Below are 25,930 nucleotides of genomic sequence, written 5' to 3' on the forward strand. Positions count from 1 at the left end.
TCACATATCTGAGACATATTGTCTTATCACTACGCGGCACAGAAAATATGAGGTCACATATGGTATAAACATATACATTTCACTACGAAGTTCATGATTTCCATCCTGTTGAATGCTTTAATGTTAACAGATTTAATCTCACATCGGCACATTGTTCTTCTGAGCACATCTTAATTCATCTCTACCAGTTTAACGTCATACATCAATAGTTGACACTGGATTTGTCTGTGACGTCATTATCTCCCGATCTCAGTTTAACAGCAACGTTCCTGGAACATACAAACTATCAAGAACAGTAAATTTGTTCAAATAACCTTAGAATTAAAATATTTATTGACTGTTATTATAATCAACACATATACCATTGGGGTGTGGCGGGTGGGTTAAAGTTTTAGAGTGTCGTACTTTACTTCTGTCTTGTGAAGATTCAACTGAAAGCGTTACACGTGTGCTCGAGTTTTTCTTTACACAGCCCGGTTCCTATATACTACACTTTTAAGATCAAAAATAGAACAGACCAGGAACCAGAACTGGTTTTGCGACTACAAGCGTGTCCATCAGTCTGCAGTGGCATAGCCAGTTACAATAGAACGCTATTTTTCGCAAAAATAAAATTAATTATTTTTATTCAAATTAATTTTAATTATTTCAGAAAGTGCAGTATCATCAGTTGTTTTTACGGAAACAGTTTTTTTTGAAAAGATACATTACCAGTTCATTTTGCTGTACTAAATGTTAGAAAACTTCAAAAAGAGCTTAAAACAAACCCGGTTTAATATGTTAATTTGTGCTAATTTGTATCTTTGCTAAAAAAGACAACAAAACTTAACAAATGCAATATTTTCTAATAATAGTCTTGCAAATATGACATGTTCAGTGTGTGAAGCTGTTGGTAATATCTGTATTTGTAACAGACTTATATTTACTTTATACATACATGTACATGTAATACTATAACAGTGTTACACGAGGGTTCAATGCAATAAGGGCATATCTACATATAATAATTATATGTAGATATGCCCTTATTGTGTTGAACCCTCAATTATTGTGTAATTGACAACAAAAGATTATGTGAAAGAATAGGTGATCACTTGTTTTTGTATCCTTAGGTGGAGTGATAGATCTTACCAATGTAAGTGACACAAATGAAACTGAAGATATACAGAAAGCAATAGCAGCAAGTCTAGCTGACAGCGGAGGGCCTTATCAACAAGAAACTGCTCCAGGTATTCTAGGTGGCCAGGTTTCCAGGGAGGAGCAAGACATTAGCAGGTAAATATAAGACTTACTGCATTTTCAGACAGACAAGTATTACATTAACAACTGTTTTGGAATGATATACATTTACATATAGAAGGATCAAGTGTGCTCCATTTGAAAAGCTTAATACATATTTGGTCTGTGTATTATCTCAATTAGAATGATAAATATTTTGATATTTTATGTATCAATGTCACTTTTGCTTAAATTTTGTTTGTGTCATCTATAGGAAATGCATGAGGCATAAATTGTCACATTTATAGTGAAACTGTCTTAATTTGAGAGTCAAATGATACAAACTTGAGTTATTTTTATGCCCCCAAAGGTGGGCATATTAAAATCACACTGTCAGTGCGTGCGCGAGTCTGTGCATCCGTGTAACTTCTTGTCCGGACTGTAACTGTGCCATCTATAAAGAGATTTTGAAATAACTTGAGATAAATGTTCACCATAATGAGACGACGTGTCATGCGCAAGACCCAGACCCCTAGGTCAAAGGTTAATAGCATCTGTTTCGTGTCCAGTCCATAACTCTGCCATCCATGAAGAGATTTAAAGATAACTTGAGATAAATGTTTACAATAATGAGACGAAATGTCAAGCGCAAGACCCAGACCCCTAGCTCCAAGGTCAAGGTCTCACTTAAAGTCAAAGGTTAACAGGGTCTGTTTTCATGTCCTGTCCATAACTCTGCCATTGATGAAGGGATTTTAAAATTACTTGGCATAAATGTTCCCTGTATTGAGTTGATATGTCATGTGCAAGACCCATGACCCCTAGTTCCAAGGTCAAGGTCACACTTAAAAGTCAAAGGTGTTTCTTGTCTGGTCCATAACACTGCCATTTATCAAGGGATTTGAAAATAATTTGACACAAATGTTAACCATACTAAGAAGGTGTGTTCACGCTTATGACTCGGGTCTCTGGGGTCAAGGTCACAAAATGATGTGTGATTTTTTTTTGCGCAGACAACTGTAGCATTCTTGGGCATGCCAATAGTGACAGCTCCTGTTTACATTGAAACATAGTTAACTGTCAGTTTATGTATAGCAGAAGATAGATTATGAGTTCTATTATTATTTCAGAGTTTTAGAACAGAGTCTGATAGAGAGTAAGGCTGGTACAAAGCGTAAGCGGGGAGATCTCTGGTTTGTTGACCCGCTAAACCCTCACGAGAGGAAACGTAATGAGGACTGGCCCATAGGTCTGAAAAATGTGGGAAACACTTGCTGGTTTAGTGCTGTTATTCAGGTAAGTGACTGTAAGTCTCTGTAGACAGTGCTAAAATGTTTATTTTGATAGTGTGTTACGATATTATTTTAACAGTGTCTTTCCTCCTTAAAATTTGACCTGAATCTTCCTCGTCCATCACCAAAAGCTTTGAATCCACTATATGTCCAATAATTATGTCGTTGTGACGTAGTACACAACAAAAAAAATAATAACTGTGAAATGTAGCCATATATCCCAAGTGGTTTCAATTTATCAGTTTTGTCTGATAACGCTCGTGCTGCAGCAGTAAAATAGACAGGACAACACATCTCTGCCTAGGTTAAATAGAAGTAATTTTCAAGCTTTCAGACCAAGTAATCACATGTGCTTTTTAGCTCACTTGAGCACAAAGTGCTCATGGTGAGCTTTTGTGATCGCCCTGTGTCCGTTGTCATCCGTTCGTTCGTCGTCAACAATTTGACTGTTAACACTCTAGAGGTCACAATTTTGACCTAATCTTAATGAAACTTGGTCAGAATGTTACCCTCAATAAAATCTTGGACGAGTTTGATATTGGGTCATCTGGGGTCAAAAACTAGGTCACCAGGTCAAATCAAAGGAAAAGCTTGTTAACACTCTAGAGGTCACAATTTTGGCCCAATCTTAATGAAACTTGGTCAGAATTTTGCCCTCAATAAAATCTTGGACAAGTTCGATATTGGGTCATCTGGGGTCAAAAACTAGGTCACCAGGTCAAATCAAAGGAAAAGCTTGTTAACACTGTAGAGGTCACACTTTTGGCCATATCTTAATGAAATTTGTCAGAATGTTAATCTTGATGATCTATAGGTCAAGTTCAAATCTGGGTCAGGTGGGGTCAAAAACTTGGTCACCAGGTTAAATCAAAGGAAAAGCTTGTTAACACTCTAGAGGTCACAATTTTGGCCAAATCTTAATGAAACTTGGTCAGAATGTTACCCTCAATAAAATCTTGGACGAGCTCGATATTGGGTCATCTGGGGTCAAAAACTAGGTCACCAGGTCAAATCAAAGGAAAAGCTTGTTAACACTGTAGAGGTCACATTTATGACTATATCTTCATGAAACTTGGTCAGAATGTTAATCTTGATGATCTCAAGGTCCAGTTTGAATCTGGGTCATATAAGGTCAAAAACTAGGACACTAGGTCAAATCAAAGGAAAAGTTAGTTAACACTGTGAGGCCACATTTATAACCGTATCTAAATGAAACTTGGTCAGAATGTTAATCTTGATGATTCATAGGTCAATTTCAAATCTGGGTCAGGTGGGATCAAAAACTAGGTCACCATGTTAAATCAAAGGAAAAGCTTGTTAACACTGTAGTGGCCACATTTATGACCATATCTTAATGAAACTTGGTCAGAATGTTAATCTTGATGATCTATAGGCCAAGTTTAAAACTGGGTCAGGTGGGGGTCAAAAACTAGATCACTAGGTCAAATCAAAGGAAAAGCTTGTTAACACTCTAGAGACCTAATTTATGACTGTATCTTCATGAAACTTAATCAGAATGTTAATCTTGATGATCTTTAGGTCAATTTTGAATCTGGGTCATGTGGGGTCAAAAACTAGGTCACCGGGTCAAATCAAAGGAAAAGCTAGTTAACACTTTAGAGGCTACATTTATGACCATATCTTAATGAAACTTGGTCAGAATGTTGATCTTGATGATCTTTAGATTTATAGGTCAGGTGAGCGATACAGGGCCTTCATGGCCCTCTTGTTATATTTTAGTTTTCCTTTTTTTTTTTTTCAAGACGTTTTTCACTTCCTTAACAGATGTTGAAGAAACAGGGTTTTGATGAAATTTTATACTTTACAATTTGCAGTCTTTGTTTCATCTGCGGAGATTTCGTCATCTAGTCCTAACCTATCAGCCGAACAAAGAGGCTTCACAATCAGTGACAGGAAATATAGAGGTAACAGTGTACTCACAACTTACTCTTCTAATCTATAGCTTGGCACATTCTTTGTGGAGGATGTATGTTTCAACCCATCAGGTGTTGATGGCACCTTCTCTAGCATCTTCCAAAGTAACTGAAACAAGAGTGATTTATAAAAGCTTCAAAGCTTCATCACATTCAAGCTGTAGTAAACTTGAATCATATTGAATGAAGAAAGAAATACAACAGTTTTCTGTTCAGCCCTCGAAACACCTTACTCTCTTAAAAAGCACAGTGCAGGGTCTTCGTGGCTGAATGGTTCAAATCACTTGCTCCTCACCGATGTAGGTTCAAGCCCTACCATTGGTGTATAATTCTTCTTGTGAGGAAGCCATCCAGCTGGCCTATGGAATGTTGGTGGTTCTACCCAGGTGCCTATCCACAATGAAATAATGCTTGGAGGGGCACCTGGGGTCTTTCTCCTCCATGGAAAGCTGGTAAGTCGCCATGTGTCTTATAATTGTGTTGGTTTGACATTTAATTTAAACCCAAGAAAAAGAAATAAATAAAGCTTAGTGCAAAGATTCTAAAGCATTTATCTGACACATCAGCCTGGCACAAGTAAGTGTCTTACAATTTTAGCTCGACTTTTCGAAGAATAGTCTTTAGCTGTTGTACTCGCCTTGGGGTCGGTGTCACACCTTGGTAAACGTTTTGCATGCAAATATGTATAGCTATCATTTTAAGGCATAGAGCTTTGAAACTATTTTTTTCTTTTTCTAGGTCAGTTACCAACCTCACTGGGTCAAGTCCCATAACTCTGACATGTATTTTGGCCAAATTATGCCCCCTTTTGGACTTAGAAAATCCTGGTTAAAATTTTGCATGCAAATTACTATCTCCAAAACAAATGCAGATATTAAATTGAAGCTTCACATTTGTCTTTGGGGTTATAAAGCTTGGTGAAAACATCAAGTTCTATAACTCTGACATTTATTTTGGCCAAATTATGCCCCCTTTTGGACTTAGAAAAATCCCTGTTAAATACAAGTTAAACTAATGCAAATGTTGAATTGAAACTTAAATTGTTTCTTCGGCTTTAAGTTTATAAAACTAGGTCATTGCATCAAGTCCCATAACTCTGACACGTATTTTGCAAAATGATGTCCCCTTTTGAACTTTAAAGCTTCTAGTTAAAGTTTTGCATGCAAGTTACTATCCCCAAAACTAATGCAGATCTTGATATGTCTTCAAGGTTATAAAACTATGTGATAGCATCAAGTCCCGTAACTCTTGACATTTATTTTTGCCAAATTATGCCATCTTTTGGACTTAAAAAATCATTGTTAAATGCAAGTTAAACTAATGCAAATGTTGAATAGAAACTTTAATCGTATCTTCGGCTTTAAGTTTATAAAACTAGGTCATAACATCAAGTCTCATAACTCTGATATGTATTTTGCAAAATGATGTCCCCTTTTGAACTTTAAAGCTTCTAGTGGAAGTTTTGCATGCAAGTTACTGCCTCTAAAACTAATGCAGATACTGGATTGAAACTGTATAGATATTTATCATTAGCTCACCTGTCACAAAGTGACAAGGTGAGCTTTTGTGATCGCGCAGTGTCCGTCGTCCGTCCGTGCGTCTCTCCGTTCGTAAACTTTTGCTTGTGACCACTCTAGAGGTCACATTTTTCATGGGATCTTTATGAAAGTAGGTCAGAATGTTCATCTTGATGATATCTAGGTCAAGTTCGAAACTGGGTCATGTGCCATGAAAAAATAGGTCAGTAGGTCTAAAAATAGAAAAACCTTGTGACCTCTCTACAGGCCATATATTGCACAAGACCTTCATGAAAATTGGTCAGGAGGTTCACCTTGATGATATCTAGGTCAAGTTCGAAACTGGGTCACGTGCCATCAAAAAAAGGTCAGTAGGTCTAAAAATACAAAAACCTTGTGACCTCTCTAGAGGCCATATATTTCACAAGATCTTCATGACAATTGGTCAGAACGTTCACCTTGATGATATCTAGGTCAAGTTCGAAACTGGGTCACGTGCCATCAAAAACTAGGTCAGTAGGTCTAAAAATAGAAAAACCTTGTGACCTCTCTAGAGGCCATATATTTCACAAGATCTTCATGAAAATTGGTCAGAACGTTCACCTTGATGATATCTAGGTAAAATTCGAAACTGGGTCACGTGCCATCAAAATCTAGGTCAGTAGGTCAAATAATAGAAAAACCTTGTGACCTCTCTAAAGGCCATATTTTTCATGGGATCTTTATGAAAGTTGGTCTGAATGTTCATCTTGATGATATCTAGGTCAGGTTTGAAACTGGGTCACGTGCGGTCAAAAACTAGGTCAGTAGGTCTAAAAATAGAAAAACCTTTTGACCTCTCTAGAGGCCATATGTTTCACAAGATCTTCATGAAAATTGGTCAGAATGTTCACTTTGATGATATCTAGGTCAAGTTCGAAACTGGGTCATGTGCGGTCAAAAACTAGGATAGTAGGTCTAAAAATAGAAAAACCTTGTGACCTCTCTTGAGGCCATATATTTCACAAGATCTTCATGAAAATTGGTCAGAACGTTCACCTTGATGATATCTAGATCAGATTCGAAACTGGGTCACATGCCTTCAAAATCTAGGTCAGTAGGTCAAATAATAGAAAAACCTTGTGAACTCTCTAAAGGCCATATTTTTCATGGGATCTGTATGAAAGTTGGTCTGAATGTTCATCTTGATGATATCTAGGTCAGGTTTGAAACTGGGTCACATGCGGTCAAAAAGTAGGTCAGTAGGTCTAAAAATAGAAAAACCTTGTGACCTCTCTAGAGGCCAAATATTTCATGAGATCTTCATGAAAATTGGTCAGAATGTTCAGCTTGATGATATCAAGGTCAAGTTTGAAAGTGGGTCACATGCCATCAAAAATTAGGTCAGTAGGTCAAATAATAGAAAAAACCTTGTGACCTCTCTAGAGGCCATATTTTTCATGGGATCTGTATGAAAGTTGGTCTGAATGTTCATCTTGATGATATTAAGGTCAAGTTTTAAAGTGGGTCACGTGTCATCAAAAACTAGGTCAGTAGGTCTTGAAATAGAAAAACCTTGTGACCTCTCTAGAGGCCATATTTTTCATGAGATCTTCATGAAAATTAGTGAGAATGTTCACCTTGATGATACCTAGGTAAAGTTCAAAACAGGATCACGTACCTTCGAAAACTAGGTCAATAGGTCAAATAATAGAAAAACCTTGTGACCTCTCTAGAGACCATATTTTTCAATGGATTTCATGAAAATTGGTCAGAATTTTTATCTTGATAATATCTAGGTCAAGTTCAAAACTGGGTCACATGAACTCAAAAACTAGGTCACTATGTCAAATAATAGAAAAAATGACATCATACTCAAAACTGGGTCATGTTGGAAGAGGTGATCGATTCAGGACCATCATGGTCCTCTTGTTTAGTGTAATATTCCTGCTTCAGGGACACAAAATTGAATAGTCATGCATTGACTCTCTTACAGACAGCTCTAGTTTTATTTGTAATAGCATAGTTTTAAGCATACTCAGTCCCCTACTTACACTAATTTCTTGCTTTTTCTATTGAGCAGTAATTGCTTTGTATTTGAAATAAAAACATTCCATTGAATATGTAAGATGTTTATCTAGTTTCTTGAATTATACCTGTAGGTGAGAAGAAATTTGAGGTTTATGCAAGAGTTACGTCACCTGTTTGCACTGATGGTGGGCTCTAAGAGAAAGTATGTGGATCCATCTAAAGCTGTAGATATATTGAAGGAAGCTTTCTCATCTACTGTAGTCAGTAACACGAGTGTAACAGATAGTCAACAGGTATATAGTGTTCTAGTATTCAGGAATTCTAAATATCAAATTACTGTGTTTTTTCTTGTTTTAGTATGTATTTATATGGCAATGATTCATCAGTTTGAAAATCCATAATTATTTTTCTGTTCTTATTGGGGTTTTATTTTCAGTTTTCTAGGTTTTCAAAAAATTCAGATGTGAATATTAGAACACGACAGAATCCTGTGTCAGTTGCCAAAACAAAAACCTAGCATTTAAGATTGTATTTAAACACTTGAGTCAACTGTTTTCAAGTGTAATTGTGAATGAAGAAGTATACCCCAAATGTAAGCATTCCAGCCCTTAATTCCAGGTACATGTTGCATGAGTTTATATTTATTTGTATTATTTTCAGGATGTGAGTGAGTTCCAGCATAAATTGTTGGACTGGTTAGAAGATGCCTTTAAGACTGCTTCGAGACCTTCCACTCCAGCTGAAGGGTATGTGACTTTGTTTCTTTAACTTCTCTTAAATGTATTATCTTTGTTCTTGCTAATTATCCTTTATATCATAGTCATTGTTCAAAATAAATGTGGTGTATCTATATTTAATTTGATAATAATTTAGCTGTTAACAAGACATTTTTCTCTGAATATTTGTGTATAGACTCACACGAAGCGACTGGCACCACGTACAAATTCAAGTATGAATAAGTTCTGTTATAGAAGGAAAGCAGAGGCCTCTTTGGCTGTGTGGTGTTTGTGAATCTCTTACCTATCAGCAGTGTGAGATTGAAACCTCACTTGGGATATAGAATTCTTCATGTCAGAAAGCCATTCAGGTGACTGCCATGTCTGAAAGAAAGCCTAGAGGGGGTACCTTGGGTATTCCTCCACCAACAAAAGCTGGAAAAATCACCTTATGACCTAAATTGTGTCAGTGTGGCTCTAAATCCAACAAAAACAAAACAACAATAAGGAAAGCACTCTATGCCAATACAAAATACAGAATATTAACTTGATTACCGGTATCTATATTTACAGATCAGAGAATTCCTCGAGTAGTGAGAAGACATGCAATAATCCAATGGTAGATCTGTTCTATGGACAGTATAGAGCTGATGGAGTCAATGAAGGTAATATGACAGTCTGACATTTATCTTTTTGTCTTTTTAATTTTCCCTGAAAAACTCACTCTCGTATGCTTTCCATGATTAACTTTTTGAAATGTCATATTTTTAATAGATAAGGTATTTATACAAACAAGGAATTTGCAATGAAAAGACAACAGAGGTTGCAACATACATTTATAGAAAGATGTTCTCAGTTTGGTGTAATAATTATCATAATTGAGCCACATCATGAGAAAACCAATATAGTGTATTTGCGACCAGCATGGATCTAGACCAGCCTGCGCATCCGCTCAGTCTGGTCAGGATCCATGCTGTTCGCATTCAAAGCCTACTGCAGTTAGAGAAACCGTTAGCGAACGGCATAGATCCTGACCAGATTGCGCAGGCTGGTCTGGATCCATGCTGGTCGCAAAGGGCACTATGTTGGTTTTCTCATGGTGCGGCTCAATTAGACATAGTAAATGACACAGGGGACAAACCAGATATTTGAGGCCAGTATAGAGATAAATATTTGTTGCCATAAACAATTGTAAGTTAGAAAAACTTGTTTACCATCAACATGTAATTTAAAAGTAACTATAAAACAAAATTGTACACACGGGTATGTAGAAGCATAAAATTATGACAAAAATACTTCACAGGTTAAAAGTGTCATGCAGGGCCCAGCATATACCCCATGTCAGTCAGTATTTTCACTAGTATCATGAGTACAGTATATACTGTTTGAATAAGCTGGATTAGATATGTTACTATCAATGTCAGCATGAGAAATTTGACTTGAAATTTAAAGTTTAAATGTTATTTTTACAGGTAAAGGATTCAGCAATGAGGAAACATTTGGACAATTTCCCCTACAGGTGAATGGTTTCAGAGATATACATGAAAGTTTAGAGGCTGCCACTGCCCATAGAGAAATAGAAACTGTCAACACTGAAACTACACAAAAATCTGGACAAGAGGTAACTGGGCTTACAAACAACTTAATACCAAAAATGTGTACTGCGATTCATTACAGCAGTTTTAAATTTTGTTTGCACTATGCCACCAGAGCTTGAATAATGTGCTTCATGTCAAATTGGGATTTACCCTTAAATAACACAAAAAGGGATTTTTGAGAAATTCTTGCAGTATGTAATAAAAATATCCAGGTAGAATTTTAACATTTATTTTTTTTAAATGATTGACTCTGGTTGCATTTTATAGAATCATCAGGACATCAAACGTTCTTAATATCCAAATTTCTATGATGCATAATGTATCATGAAGTTAAGAATGTAGACATATATAAAATGGAGCAATTTATTTGGTGAAAGAAGATATTTCATATTGAATTTTTGAGTTATTTAAATGACAAAGGATTATTGTGTTTCAGTTATGGTTTACTCGGTTACCGCCTGTGTTGACCTTTGAACTGTCACGGTTCCAGTTCAACCAGCAGATAGGTAGACCAGAAAAAATACACAACAAAATAGAATTTCCACATGTCATTTACATGGATAGGTAAACCTTTTCTCTACAATTTATTACAGTTGAAACTCTACCTTGAACACATCTGGAAATTCCAGATATCTTGAAGAAATGTTCAAGTCTCGTCCAAATTCCTACTTAATTTCTCCTACAGTTTACAAGTAAAGTTGCCATTTTCGGACATTTTCATTAAATATCTGTTTAAAAATTGTATATTTCTTGTATAGTTGTACAGATATTGGTATATGAGATTTAAGGAACAGATTTAAGAAAATAACTTTCTTCAGTGAATAATCTAGCAGAGACAAAAAAATATTTTATTCCAGGTATTTAGACTGTAACAGAAATGAAACTAGACATCGGAGAGAACGAGCGAAGAAATTAAAAGAAGAACTAGTATTATTACAAGCCAAACTGGACAAGTAAGACTTATTCTCTTCATCTAACTGCTTTAAGTGACAGGTGGATTTCAAAGCTTAATTTGCAATTTTGTGATCACGCAGCGTCTGTCGTCCGTCCGTCCGTGCGTGCGTGCGTGCGTCCGTAAACTTTTGCTTGTGACCACTCTGTGGTCAAAAACTAGGTCAGTAGATCTAAAAATAGAAAAACCTTGTGACCTCTCTAGAGGCCATACTTTTGAATGGATCTCCATAAAAATTGGTCAGAATGTTCATCTTGATGATATCTAGGTCAAGTTCGAAAGTGGGTCATGTGCCATCAAAAAGTAGGTCAGTAGGTCAAATAATGAAAAAACGTTGTGACCTCTCTAGAGGCCATATTATCCCCCTGCCAAAGGCGAAGGGGATATTAGAAATGCTCTCCGTCCGTGTGTCCACAACGATCTTTGTCCGGAGCATAACTCCAAAAGTACTGGAGGGATTTTCTTCAAACTTCATACACTGATAGAACACATTGGGAGGAAGTGCAGTGTGCAAGAACAATAACTCTACCTTGTCTATTTTTTGAGTTATTCCCCATTATCATATTTTCTTAAAAAATTTTGTCCGGAGCATAACTCCAAAAGTACTGGAGGGATTTTCTTCAAACTTCATACACTGATAGAACACATTGGGAGGCAGTGCAGTGTGCAAGAACAATAACTCTACCTTGCCTATTTTTTGAGTTATTCCCCTTTATCATATTTTCTTAAAACATTTTGTCCGGAGCATAACTCCAAAAGTACTGGAGGGATTTTCTTCAAACTTCATACACTGATAGAACACATTGGGAGAAAGTGCAGTGTGCAAGAACAATAACTCTACCTTGCCTATTTTTTGAGTTATTCCCCTTTATCATATTTTCTTAAAAAAATTTGTCCGGAGCATATCTTCTTCATGCATGGAGGGATTTTGATATATCTTGGCACAAATGTTTACCACCACGAGGCGGAGTGTCATGCACAAGAACCAGGTCCCTAGGTCGAAGGTCAAGGTCACACTTAGAGGTCAAAGGATACAAGAATAAAAACCTTGTCCGGAGCATTTCTTCTTCATGCATAGAGGGATTTTGATATAACTTGGCACAAATGTTCACCACCATGAGACGGAGTGTCATGCGCAAGATCCAGGTCACTAGGCCTAAGGTCAAGGTCACACTTAGAGAGGCCAAAGGTCAGATACAAGAATGACTTTGTCCGAAGCATTTCTTCTTCATGCATGGAGGGATTTTGATGTAACTTGGCACAATTATACACCATCATGAGACGAAATGTCATGCGCAGTTCCCTTCTTTAGAATTACTTCCCTTTATTGTTACTTTAAATAGCTTTTATTGTAACTTTTTCATTACTAGTTGTAGGGAAAAATCGAGACCACTTTTCTGTAGTACAACAAGCATGCTTAATCCAATTTTGAGCTGTATTTTGACCAATCTCTACCTGATAAAGATTTTGTGTGGACTTGCAATTTTTTTAAAAAAAAATTTTTAAGAGTTGTTACTATAAATAACTTATATTGTAACATTTTTATAATTGTCCCTAGGGAAAAAACAAGACCACTTTTCTGTGGTACAACATAGATTTTACTCTCCAATTTTAGGTGTATTTTATTATATATAAGGTATCTCTACCTGGTAAGGAGTTTTTTTTGCGGACTTTAAAAAACAAAAGACTTACAATGATTACTAAACAATCACAAAATTAACATTTCATTTGCAAATACAGCTGCTAGAGTAAAGAAATTTGCTTTGACGGGCATATATTGTGACATTCTGGCACTCTTGTTCCCTGTTAGCTTTCCATTCCTTCTTTTTACAGTAGCCATATAGAAAAACATCATAGCTATACTGTTCATGAAAATTAATAAAATTAAGCAGTAAACCACCTCACTACTGACTTATTCTTTCTTCCACATCTTAAAACCCCTGATGCGGACCACAACTAAACAGTTCTTCAAAGCTTTCCCCAAAATTAATATTTTCAGACACTAACTTGCCAGGAACTTTAGCCTTCAATTATAATATGCCCGGCGGGGGGATTAGCCATGTCTAACATGGCTCTTGTTTTTCATGGGATCTGTATGAAAGTTGGTCTGAATGTTTATCTTGATGATATAGGTCAAGTTTGAAACTGGGTCAACTGCGATCAAAAACTAGGTCAGTAGGTCTTGAAATAGAAAAGCCTTGTGACCTCTCTAGAGGCCATACCCTTGAATGGATCTTCATGAAAATTGGTCAGAATGTTCACCTTGATGATATTTAGGTCAAGTTTGAAACTGGGTTACGTGCCCTAAAAAACTAGGTCAGTAGGTCAAATAATAAAAAACCTTGTGACCTCTCTAGAGGCCATACTTTTCATGGGATCTGTATGAAAGTTGGTCCGAATGTTCATCTTGATGATATCTAGATCAGTTTTGAAACTGGGTCAACTGCGGTCAAAAACTAGGTCAGTAGGTCTAAAATTATAAAAATCTTTTGACCTCTCTAGAGGCCATTTTTCAATGGATCTTCATGAAAATTGATCTGAATGTTCACCTTGATGATATCTAGATCAGTTTCGAAACTGGGTCACGTGCGGTCAAAAACTAGGCCAGTAGATATAAAAATAGAAAAACCTTGTGACCTCTCTAGAGGCCATATTTTTCATGAGATCTTCATGAAAATTAGTGAGAATGTTCACCTTGATGATATCTAGGTAAAGTTCAAAACAGGGTCATGTACCTTCGAAAACTAGGTCAATAGGTCAAATAATAGGAAAACCTTGTGACCTCTCTAGAGACCATATTTTTCAACGGATCTTCATGAAAATTGGTCAGAATTTTTATCTTGATAATATCTAGGTCAAGTTCAAAACTGGGTCACATGAACTCAAAAACTAGGTCACTATGTCAAATAATAGAAAAAACGACGTCATACTCAAAACTGGGTCATGTGGGAAGAGGTGAGTGATTCAGGACCATCATGGTCCTCTTGTATTAATTTATTCAACTTGTTTAAGAAATTCAATATGAAAAGACGCTTATGGAATATCCTCTATATTTTAGCTTGCCTTAGAAGACTGTTTCACACTTAAATTTTTTGACATGATCAAAGCTAATTTATTTCTTAGAAAACAAGTTTAAATGAAGTACCAGTGGTTACAGAAGATGTCATCGGTCCTTTTAAAAGTGTTTGTACTTTTCACATAGATGTGTGAATAAAGAAGCACTGCATTTCTGGTTGGATTTTTACGAATACTTCCGATTCTTTTTGTTTTCCATGGATTCCTATCAAAGTACTGTGAAACCATTACTGTTTGTCAGGGGACTGATATTAGTGGATTTTATGGTTGAATCAGTTCTTTTAAAATCCTTGCAGACCAGTAATATTCCCATTCAGTTTGTGTTCAAAGGTCAAAATCTGTGAATTTATATCCTCAAAATAGCCATTTTGGTCAAAACAACACTGTTACATTTCTTGCTCCCAAAAATTAATCATAGTATACCTATCTGGCTCAGTTACTTGCTCCAGCTAAAATGAATATTCTTACCTAACAATATTAAAGGTAGTGTAATTAATAGCCAATGCTCATCACTGCATTTTACTAGGGTTATTTTCCTTTGTGACTGACTAGCACTTTTTACTAGATTTGGAATGAATGAATTAACAAATAGGAGGTAAGTGCAATGTTATTTGTTATCCAGATGTTTTTCAGATTTATAAATTATGGTTCAGGAGTGAAACGGTTTCCGCTACAAGATGTGTTGATATATGCCCTAGAGTTTGCCAAGTCTCGCTCAGAAGTCCAGCGTAAATCTGTTACCTTGTCTCAAGATGTGGATATGGAATGTCCTTCACCAAACACTAGGTAACTAACTACAAAATACAGAAACTTTTCTAAGTCTTACATTTTATCTTAGATTTAAATTAAATTGAGTGTTATTGAAATAGAGAATGACTACTGGTACAGAATCCAGGAACATTGGTTAGGTTAACTGCCTGCTGTTACATATAACTGAAATGCTGTTATAAACAATGCTTAACCCAGAAACAATGTTAATGGCTTGATGCTTGTTGGAAACAGATTGTTTTAGACAACACAGCTAGTACTTTGAATAGGTATTTGAATGTATTTACTGTCTTCTGCATTGGACACTATTCATCCAGACATTTCAACACCACCGTCTTAGTTTTTAACAGCTTTTTCAAAGTTGACAGCTTGGTTATTTGCTTGGTGATGTTATTGGATGGGCAGGTTGGCAGAGTCAAGTTTTTCATTTCTGTACAGTAACAAGTTTGGGTTAAAGGGACTGGCCTTCAGATCGTTCGACAACAACAAAAATATTCAATGCCTTTAAGATATTGTCATGAAACTTTTCCTAAACATTATATTAAGACCAAGATTGGAATTGCGTTTGGTATGTATGGAATGAGGTCAAGGTCACTTGTAATATAATTGCAAAGAAGTTTTAGTTACAAGTAAGAAATCTACAGTTAGCTTCTGAAATTGCTTGTGAAGTGAAGGCTTTAATTTAAGTTTATTGTCCTGTAAGGTTAGGGATTACTCTGTCATTTGCCTTTTTAGAGTTTTCTTTTTCATGTGGCTTTTTCTTATTAGAAAATTCTAATTGTTTTACTTTTCCACTAAATGTTACCAACAAAAGTTTTTAGCCAGTGTGAGCCACGAAGGCTTACATAAATATATCTTTAAATCTGATACCATACATTGTATTTCAAATCATTTTGCTATCTTTAAATTAAAATGCTAAGACTTACTCTTTTCAGCATGATGGTGGATTCTCCAATCAAATCTCCAGCTGATGTTGTCATGGCAACTGTCACCTCACCATCACCCCTTCAGTCTCCCGAATCTTCCAACAAGTCACCCTCTACTGCCTCCACCTCCCCCACCCTGCCTCAACCTATCCCTGACATATCAATGACCCCAGCCTCCCATAGAACTTCCACATCAAGCACCCCACCAGACATTGCCATGGGATGTGAGAGCCGAGCTTCTCCAACTACAACAAAGTCTGAAGAAGTCCTTCGTTCTCCGCAGCCGAGACATGTGTCAGATGCAGAACTTCTTGTATTGCAAAACTGTCTTCATCGATGGAGGACAGAAGTAGAGAGTGATGTTAGAGGTATGTAGTATGTCATACTGACCATTTCATGTTAACTCTTTTATCAGTTTATACAATGCATAAAAAAAGTGTACCTTGTATAGGCAGATTTCTTGATTTGTGAACTACAGTAAATCTTCATTGTAGCTTTTTAGAGTGTTTTTGCATCCTGTAATAATAGGGAGTTATTCCAGAGGGAAAGGACTTGAGATTTGCCCATTTTCTGTCCAGTGGTACTTGCTAACAAGTATGTCAGAGGCCAATTATATTATCTGGAGGGTCAAATACAATCAAACTACACATGCACATACCATAGAAATAGACATGATTTTTTGAAGGTGTCAAATTGCCTTCAGTTACAGTCCTACGTGTTTTTCACTCTTAATAACATTTCGAAATGAACATAGTTTGAGATATTATAATAAATGGATTTGCAATGAAGGCACAAAAATTTGGTTTTATATTTCAGAACTGCAGGAAAATATTAGTAGACTAGAGGATTCAATCAATAGGATGTACAGTGATGAGGCAATGACAAAGGTCTGTATAGATCTCAACATAGCTTATGTTTTACACTGTGTAATCGTTTTCCAGGTCAACTTTTGGCTTGTGTTGATATAAAGACTGACTAGAGATGTACTTTTGATACTTTCCGGTATGGTCAAACTGTTTGCTTGACTTCTACGGTATTGGCAAAATTTGTTAAGTTATCAGCAGTTCGAGCTATCGAAAATCATACATTATAAATGGATTTTGCAGGGGCCTGACAGTGTGTTCTAGCAAAGGGTTGTGATAAAATTTTCCAAGTTTGAGTGAAAGAAGTTCGACTGTATGTATGTCAACTGAAGAAATGTATTGAAGCGAAACATGTTTTAACAAGACTCTGTTGGTTTTCAAATTTATGTATCATTGAGACTTTCCATGAAAGGTAACCTTAAATTCTGAGCATTGCTAAAGATATATGTCTTGTTTCATTATAGAATGCTTATCACCTACATGCTGTGTTAGTACACGAAGGTCAAGCGGCCTCGGGTCACTACTGGGCATATATCTATGATACAGCCAGTGAACAGTGGCTCAAGTTTAATGACATCACAGTGAGTGAGGCATCATGGGAAGAACTGGAGAAGGAGAGTGTCGGCGGATATCACAATGCAAGCGCTTACTGCCTCATGTATATAGACAAGTCAAGGATCACTGATGAAGCAGGTATTTGATTCTTTCACTTTATTGATGGCATCACTTGCGGGGACATAGGGAGGGGTACTTAAGATTTGCTTTTGTCTGGAGTCAAGAAACAGCATTGGAACATTATTCAGCATGTGAAGCTGTACATCTGGGACTTTATTTTGGATTTCATTCAGCTACACCAGAGTTGTGTCCATTACCTTAGTCAAAAATATGACTGATGGCTTAAAGTTTATGTCAACCAACACATACCTCAATTTGGGGGAGCTCAAAAACGTATTTTTACCATATGAAGTAATGCGCCAGGGGTTTTATTAGCTTGTCTTGATTTTTTTTAATTTACGAGATATTGTTGTCACTTGATAGTCAGTGTTGGTTAAAGATTTTGTTTCTCAAAAACCATAAGAGCTACAGCTTTGAAACTTTGCACACTTGTTTGTCATCATTAGGTGACTTAGTAGGCCAAGAACCATAACTCTGGTATGCATTTTGTCAGAATTATGGCCCTTTTTTGAACTTAGAAAATTTGAGTTTCTTGGATAAAATTTTAAGTTAGGTCCACCTTTTCTCAAAAACTATAAGAGTCACAGCTTTGAAACTTTGCAGTCTTGGTTATAATCATTAGATGACTATGGAGGCCAAAACCATAACTCTGTCCTGCATTTTGTCAGAATTACGGCCCTTTTTGTACTTTAAATAGAAATTCTGAACTATAAGTCTTTTCTTACATACTGACCAGCACTTGCAGACAAGTGACTGCACCCAAAGGCGTGACCACACCCAAAGGCGGTGCTCATGTTTAAGATATATCCCCATTTCCACCCAGCCTTCTGCCCATCCCCCACACTCCCACATTTTTTTTTTAACTCTTTCAGTTTCTGTTCGCTTGTGTTTCTTACTGGTGAAAGTGGTGTTTCTACTTTCACCTCTGTCCCCTAGTTCTCGTTTTAATCATTGATGAGGCAATTATACACCATTTAGTCTATGAAGCTGGCAAAACACGAAATATAGTCATGATTCCTTCTGTTCTGCTACATGTATGGGAAGATGTCTTAAAAGAACTAATCTGTACTGCTGTGACAACCAGAAAATTGGTAGTTAATTAATTACCAGATTTAAATTAATAAAATGATACTGGTTTATAACATGAAACAAAATAACGAAACATAAGTCTTAAATCTGATATTCCTCTCAGTTTCAGGAAAGCCAGGTACAAGTATGGCATCTGACCTTGAAAATCTTCCAGATGACCTGAAGGAACTGGTTGCCAGTGACAACAAGGTGTTTGCTGAGGAGATAGAGAAATGGGATCGAGAGTTAGCTAGGAAAGCAGCAGGAGGGGGAGACGCAGATGTGACTGTGATAGCTGAACAAAAACCAGGTATTAATTTGTTTCCTCAACATCTTCTTTGCACTTTAGTTTTGTTTTGTTTGGTTGGTTAAATGTCAGGCCGACACAGTTCGCCTCATATGGAGACTTTCCAGCTTTTTATGGTGAAGGAAGACCACAGGTGCCCCTCCGGGCATTATATCATTACAGGCAGGCACCTTGATAGAACCAACCTTCTGTAAGCTAGCTAGATGGCTTCTTCACATTCTACACCCCAAGCAAGCCAATCCACATTGCATCATCGTTATCAGATTGGGGGTAAAACGTTGCATCATCATTATCAAATTGGGGGTAAAACATTGCATCATCATTATCAGATTGGGGGTAAAACATTGCATCATTGTTATCAGATTGGGGGTAAAACATTGCATCATCATTATCAGATTGGGGGTAAAATGTCTCACTGGTGAGGGGCAAGTGGTTTGAAGTCAATGACCTTAACCACTCAGCCTTAGAGACCCCTTTTTGCACTTCAGAGGACAATTTTAATATATAAATCTACCCAGAAGATGGTATTCTGAAGTACCCTTAACAGTTTGGAAAGTAGTTTTATCATATTGGCAGTCTGTTTAAGGAATTTATTATATAATATTGGTTTTGTAGTTTTCGACTGATATGAAATACTTTAACATGTTAAATGTATTGTGGGGTTAGAGACATTTTCATAGTGAACATGTATCATGTATAACTAGATGATGATCTACTATGATGAGATGATGCAGTTAAACAAATAGAGCTTATCAAATATTGTGATCTCTGTTAATCTTCTCCCTGAAGTACACGGGAACTGAAATACAATGATTGTTTATCATTTCACGAAACAAAAGTGCTTTTGGACTGTAAATTTAATAAATCAAGCATGTTGTGTGAATCTTGTGAATTCTGATGTTTGATTCACCGATTCTGTAACTGGTTTTACTTTATTTTGGGAAGTAGTTTTATCATTTTGGCATTCTTTTTGTTGTTACGTCATCATCTAAAGCATTTTCAAGCTGTCTATGGATGTTTTTGTTAAGATAAATTAAACACCTTTTCTAAGGGCCTAAAGCCCTCCATGAGTGGCAGTTATGACTGTTTGTATTCTATATTTTGCTTATGAAAATTTCAAAACGTTATCTTTAAAAAAATGTTACAAAAGTTTGAATGAGCTTGCCAACTTTAATCTAACTAATATATCCTGAAAGACTTGAAGAAATCCAGTAAAAAAAATTGTCAGAATTGTAATTTCTAATTTAAGTATTTACCTGTTGTTGTTCTTTTGGCCCGGTGGTCTAGTGGTAACATGATTGACTGTCAATCCAGAGGTCTGGGGTTCAAAACCCAATCCAGGCACTGGAAATTTATGAGATGTTCTTATGTGTCACCCACCAAACTAAGAAGCCAGTACTGGTTTTTCCCAGGAAAGACAGCTTCACATGTACTAGTAGAGGATGAATTGGCACCTTGAGTGGCTGCCTTTGCGCAATGTAAAGTGCCTTTGAATGTGTTTATCATGAAAAGGGCGCTATATAAATCTAGTATAATATATATTTTTTCCAGCATTGTTAACAGGTTCCAGTTCTAGTACAGTATCAACACAGACTACGCAGCAGTCTGTCCGTACAAGCTATGCAAGTGTTCATGCCTATCTCTCACTCAAGGAGAGTGTAGCAGCATTACGTAAGGTGCTAGAGACAGATGCTTATGATAAGAAGGGCCCCACAGATGCAATGCATTTTGTATGTTAAATATTAAAACTTCCTTACTTTTTAGTGATTATTGATATTTATTTATTTATCTGCTTGATTTTTAAAGTTTATTTCGAAAATCAGTATTTAATGTTTGCATATTTATACAATTATTAGATGTCTTTTTCTACACATTTTATCTATATTATAGATATGAGCTTTCCTTTAATTTTTGACTGAGTGTGTGTGTATTCCAGGATAAAGAAAGTTGCTCAGTTTGTGATATATTAACTTAAAACACAAATTATGTCTCCCACCACACTGGTGTGGGAGACATATTGATTTAATCCTGTCTGTGTCTGTCTGTCTGTCTGTCAAAGCTTGTCCGCACTCTAAGTCAAACATTTCTCATCCGATCTTCACCAAACTTGAACAAAATGTGTTTTCCAATAAGTCCTCAGCCAAGTTTGATAAATAGCCAAATCGGCCCAGGCACTTCGGAATTATGGCCCTTGAACATAATTACCGATACAGAGTTGTAGACAGGTTACTCCAACTCCAACAGATACCAATAGGCTGCAAACAGTGTATAAAGACAGACTTTCTATTCAGATGATTAGGCAGTCGTGGGAGACATGCACTTTTCTCAAAAGCACCTCTAGTTTTATGAAATTTTAATTAAAACTTAGATTTTAGATGAAGGATATAGAATGTTTTTAAGTAACGGAAACAGGATATTTTCAAAATCTCTCCAACATATGTATGATATGTTAGCATATATTATAGCAGAACTATTTGATTTACAGGGTGTTGAACTGGAACATAAAAGACTAAAGAATGTTGTAGGTAATATAGAGGCAGAGTTCCCAATACACGATCCCCGTCTGCAGCATATAGTAACATACATGATGTACTGCGACTGTTCCAACGAGCTTATTCTCATAATGTTACTCGAACAGTTTGCAGAAATAATGTGGGAAGAAAATGAAAAGTAAGTGATAAAAACTTGAGTTTGGAAACCAGTCTGTAAACTCCAGCATCTGATTGGCTGTTTCTGAGCACAGATGGAAAATTGACCAATGAAAATGTTGTGTTCAGAGACTGGTCCCCAGACATTAGTCTTATAAGCCTTGGAGCCTTAATGTGGAGAAATGAAATATCTTTAAAGGTCCATAATGCTTAAAAATTTTATCTTAAAAGCAGATGGAATAGCTTTCCAAATAGATGTTATGCTTAATTATATTGTTAGAAAAGAGCTACTTTTAATACTGCACACAAACTGTTATAGTTAGAGCCTGAAAGGGAGGTTATAAAAACAATACATTCAATAAAACATTTTAGTCTATTCAGCAATATCAAAACCTTTGACAAATAGACAGAACCTCGAAATTCACAATTATCAATGCTAGAGGGGTACAAACAGTATATTCTTTGTAGGAAAAGAAAATCTCTTTATTGCTTTGTTCACAAAAGCTTTATTGAAATCATATCTTGTTGTTTCTTTGTGAAATAGCCAGTTAACTCATACTTAGAAATTTTCAGGTTCTAAAGCATTGTGAGAAAATCTGAAGCCCAGAAACCTGTATGGGCGCAACATACTGGTGTAAATATGTTACTTAACCCGATTGCAAACAAACAACATGGACAACTCATATTGCTGAATTTTGTTAATGAAGCAGAGTTGTCTCCCCTATTATGCTACAAATGAAATATCTCTAGTGTTTCGAAATGATGACTTGTGATGATTTCTTGTCTTTTCTATTCCAGAATTAAGAAAATGAAAATTGCAGCCATAGAGTGGAGGAAGAAGTTATTGTCAGAATCTGAGAAAATTGAAAAACTTTATCTGGTAATAATTTAATCAATTGATTTTTGATAAAAATAAAAACTTCAGTATATCAGACTAGTCAAATGACAAGGCCCTTATGCAATCCTTACAAAAAGTGGTGTTAAATACAGTCCAACTTTGTTTGCTCGAACTCGATGGAAACAGCAAAATTGGTTCGAGTTATCAGTAGTTTGAGCCATTGAGCGAAATATATTACTACAGGTATTTTGCCTTGACCTGACAACGGGTAAGAGCAATGGGTGGTGATGAATTATCGGAGTTCAAGCGAATGAGGTTGGACTGTATAATGATAGAGCATTCTGTGGCTGTCTACAGAATGTCTTCTGTGAAGAAATTTTATTTTAGAGAATCGCAAATAATGGTAGCAAGTTACTCATTGAAATAGGCATGGCACAAAAACGTCAGTGGAATAATATGTAAAAATATTTTGACTATTATGCTGGTTTGGTCTTGCTGGTAACATTCACAATTTTACCTAATACAGTTAGTGTATGGTAACTTGGTGTTTACCTTTGTTCTGTAAACTGTTTACATATAATTGTATAATGTTTATTATTTTACAGTTTTGGCACGAAACATACCAGATTTATAGGAAAACTGTAGCCTTGTTCGTTAAAGGAGTGTTAACATATTTTGATGAAAAGTAAGTTCTTATTGACATGGTTTCAAATACAGTTGTGGTTTGGTTCATAAAATATGACTTTCTATTCCTTTTTAGCTCGACTATTCGAAGAATAAGTAGAGCTATCCTACTCAACACGGCGTCGGCATCACACCTTGGTTAAGTTTTTCGTACCACTTCATATTTAGACAAAGTCTTTTGAGATAAAGCTTCGAAACTTTCAACACTTGTTTACCATCATCATGGCCAGTTATATGCAAGAGCACATAACTCCATCAAGGATATTGACTGAATTATGGCCCCTTTTGACTTAGAAATCATGGTTAAGTTTTTCGTACCAGTTCATATTTTGACAAAGTCTTTTAAGATAAAGCTTTGAAACTTTCAACACTTGTTTACCATCACCGTGGCCAGTTATAGGCAAGAGTACATAACTCCATCAAGGATTTTGGCTGAATTATGGCCCCTTTTGACTTAGAAATCTAGGTTAAGTTTTTCGTACCACTTCATATTTAGACAAAGTCTTTTGAGATAAAGCTTTGAAACTTCTATCACTTGTTTACCATCACCATGTCCAGTTATAGGCAAGAGCACATAACTCCATTAAGGATTTTGGCTGAATTATGGCCCTTTTTGACTTAGAAATCATGGTTAATATTTCATACCAGTTCATATTTTGACAAAGTCTTTTGAGATAAAGCTTTGAAACTTTCAACACCTGTTTACCATCACCACGTCCAGTTATAGGCAAGAGTACATAACTCCATCAAGGATTTTGGCTGAATTATGGCCCCTTTTGACTTAGAAATCTTGGTTAAGTTTTTTGTACCACTTCATATTTTTTGTAAAGTGTTTAACATATGGCTTTGAAACTTCTATCACTTGTTTAGTATAATAGTCTCTATCTGTAGGAAAGAGAACATAACTCTGTCATCTATTTTGGCTGAATTACGGCCCTTTTTGGACTTTGAAATTGGTTCTGTTTTCATACAAGTCCATGTTTTGTCAAAACTATTTGACATATGGCTTTTAAACTTTGAACACTTGTTTATCATTATGATTTCCATCTGTAGGCAGGAGTACATAACTATTTTGACTGAATTATGGCCCTTTTTGGACTTTGAAATTGGCTCATATATTGCCATTTAGTGCAAGACTTATCAAAAATCAAAGTAATACAGGAACATTGTTTGTCTAATCTATTTATTTCTTTTGTCTGAATATCCGTGGAAATATTTTGACCCCATTCTTAATCAATTCTTCGAATAGTCGAGCGCGCTGTCATCAGACAGCTCTTGTTAGTTCACTTAGTTCTACCTTTAACATAATGACTTCAATTCTTGAGTTTTAAATATTTACATTATTTTCTGATGTGGGTTTTACAGTTTAAACCCCTGCTTGCTTAGTTCGGTAGAGAGAACGCGGAATTAGGGATCATTGAGGCAGGAGTTCAGTCCCAAGGCGATGTGTATGTTTTCTGTGATGTGATAAAAGTCATGTCATCCTCCACCTCTGATTCATCCGGGGAAGTTGGAAGTTTTTTGCAGAGAACAGGTTAGTACTGGTACAGAATCCAGGAATACTGGTTTGGTTAACTGCCTTCCATTACATATCTTAAATACTATGGAAAAACAGTATTAAACCAAAAAACAAACAGACATTTTAACCTTTAGTGTGCTGGCAGCAAGTGATTCTGCCTGTGCAACCAATGCAGACCAAGATCAGCCTGCACGTCTATGCAGCCTGATCATGGTCTGCACTGTTCGCTATTCAGTCAGTAAATTTTAAATGAACACCCCTTTGAATAATAAGTGGTACTGCCCAAATTGAATGATGGACCAGTCCATTTTAGAAATTTAGCAGGGAAAGGGTTAAAATACTTTTTATATAGAATAAATAAGAACTTTTATGAATGATCTGCTCTGTGTGTGTGTGTGTTGAAGATACTTTTTTTATATGAATTAAAATAACACAACACCTTGAAAAGAATGGATTTTCTGATTTAGTATGATGTTGAGTTTAATGATTTAAAAGCTGTTTTAATTTCTGGTTAGCTATTTATTGTTAGTAAATTTATTTGTCTCTTTTAGGTACATTTTGGCATTGTCATATTTGATCCACGCTCATAGGTTATCAGAAGAAATGAAGAAAAGGCATAAAAACGCCTGCCTTCCTGAACCCAAAATTAGTGCTTTCTTCTTAAGACAGACTTTGTTGGTAAGATTTACTGATTATTTCCAACAGTGTTAGCAAATTGTTTGATACTTTGTGTATCTCCTTTAAAGGGAGGTTCGTCTTTTTGAATTTTTATTGTCTTCACAGCAACTTCAATTATAGATGTTAGTAAACATATTAGAATATTTAATTTCAGTTTTTAGCTCGACTTTTCGAAGAAAAAGTAGAGCTATTGCACTCACCCCAGCGTCGGCATCGCCGTTGGTTAAAGTTTTTGATAAAGTCAAATATCTCTGTTACTATCAAAGCTATTGACTTGAAACTTAAAATAGTTATTTATTATCAAAGTCTACACCAGGAGAAACAATCCCCATAACTCTGATTTGAATTTTGACAGAATTATGCCCCTTTTTAACTTAGAATTTTTGGTTAAAGTTTTTGATTAAGTCAAATGTCTCTGTTACTATCAAAGCTATTGACTTGAAACTTAAAATACTTATTTACCATCAAAGTCTACACCAGAAGAAACAATCCCCATAACTCTGATTGAATTTTGACAGAATTATGCCCCTTTTTAACTTAGAATTTTTAAAAAAAAAATTGATAAAGTCAAATATCTCTGTTACTATTAAAGCTTTTGACTTGAAACTCAAAATAGCTATCTACAGTTAAAGTCTGCACCAGGA

The 25,930-nt window shown here is 35.9% G+C and overlaps 1 protein-coding gene across 1 annotated transcript in view; it reads left to right on the plus strand.

Annotated features, from left to right (window-relative positions):
- Positions 1-25,930, plus strand: part of LOC123559864 (ubiquitin carboxyl-terminal hydrolase 25-like) — a 34,238-nt gene that overhangs the window by 3,987 nt on the left and 4,321 nt on the right. The window contains exons 4-22 of the mRNA XM_045351981.2: positions 1,113-1,275; positions 2,349-2,514; positions 4,346-4,435; positions 8,103-8,264; positions 8,632-8,717; positions 9,261-9,352; positions 10,160-10,308; positions 10,722-10,849; positions 11,143-11,238; positions 14,946-15,098; positions 16,016-16,374; positions 16,823-16,893; positions 17,334-17,562; positions 18,737-18,922; positions 20,471-20,649; positions 21,405-21,589; positions 22,366-22,447; positions 23,011-23,090; positions 25,160-25,286. Coding sequence (XP_045207916.2) covers positions 1,113-1,275; positions 2,349-2,514; positions 4,346-4,435; positions 8,103-8,264; positions 8,632-8,717; positions 9,261-9,352; positions 10,160-10,308; positions 10,722-10,849; positions 11,143-11,238; positions 14,946-15,098; positions 16,016-16,374; positions 16,823-16,893; positions 17,334-17,562; positions 18,737-18,922; positions 20,471-20,649; positions 21,405-21,589; positions 22,366-22,447; positions 23,011-23,090; positions 25,160-25,286 — 2,783 coding nt within the window. The remainder of the gene's footprint in view (positions 1-1,112; positions 1,276-2,348; positions 2,515-4,345; positions 4,436-8,102; positions 8,265-8,631; positions 8,718-9,260; positions 9,353-10,159; positions 10,309-10,721; positions 10,850-11,142; positions 11,239-14,945; positions 15,099-16,015; positions 16,375-16,822; positions 16,894-17,333; positions 17,563-18,736; positions 18,923-20,470; positions 20,650-21,404; positions 21,590-22,365; positions 22,448-23,010; positions 23,091-25,159; positions 25,287-25,930) is intronic.

The sequence above is a fragment of the Mercenaria mercenaria genome, chromosome 10 (assembly GCF_021730395.1).
Source record: "Mercenaria mercenaria strain notata chromosome 10, MADL_Memer_1, whole genome shotgun sequence".
Taxonomy (NCBI): domain Eukaryota; kingdom Metazoa; phylum Mollusca; class Bivalvia; order Venerida; family Veneridae; genus Mercenaria; species Mercenaria mercenaria.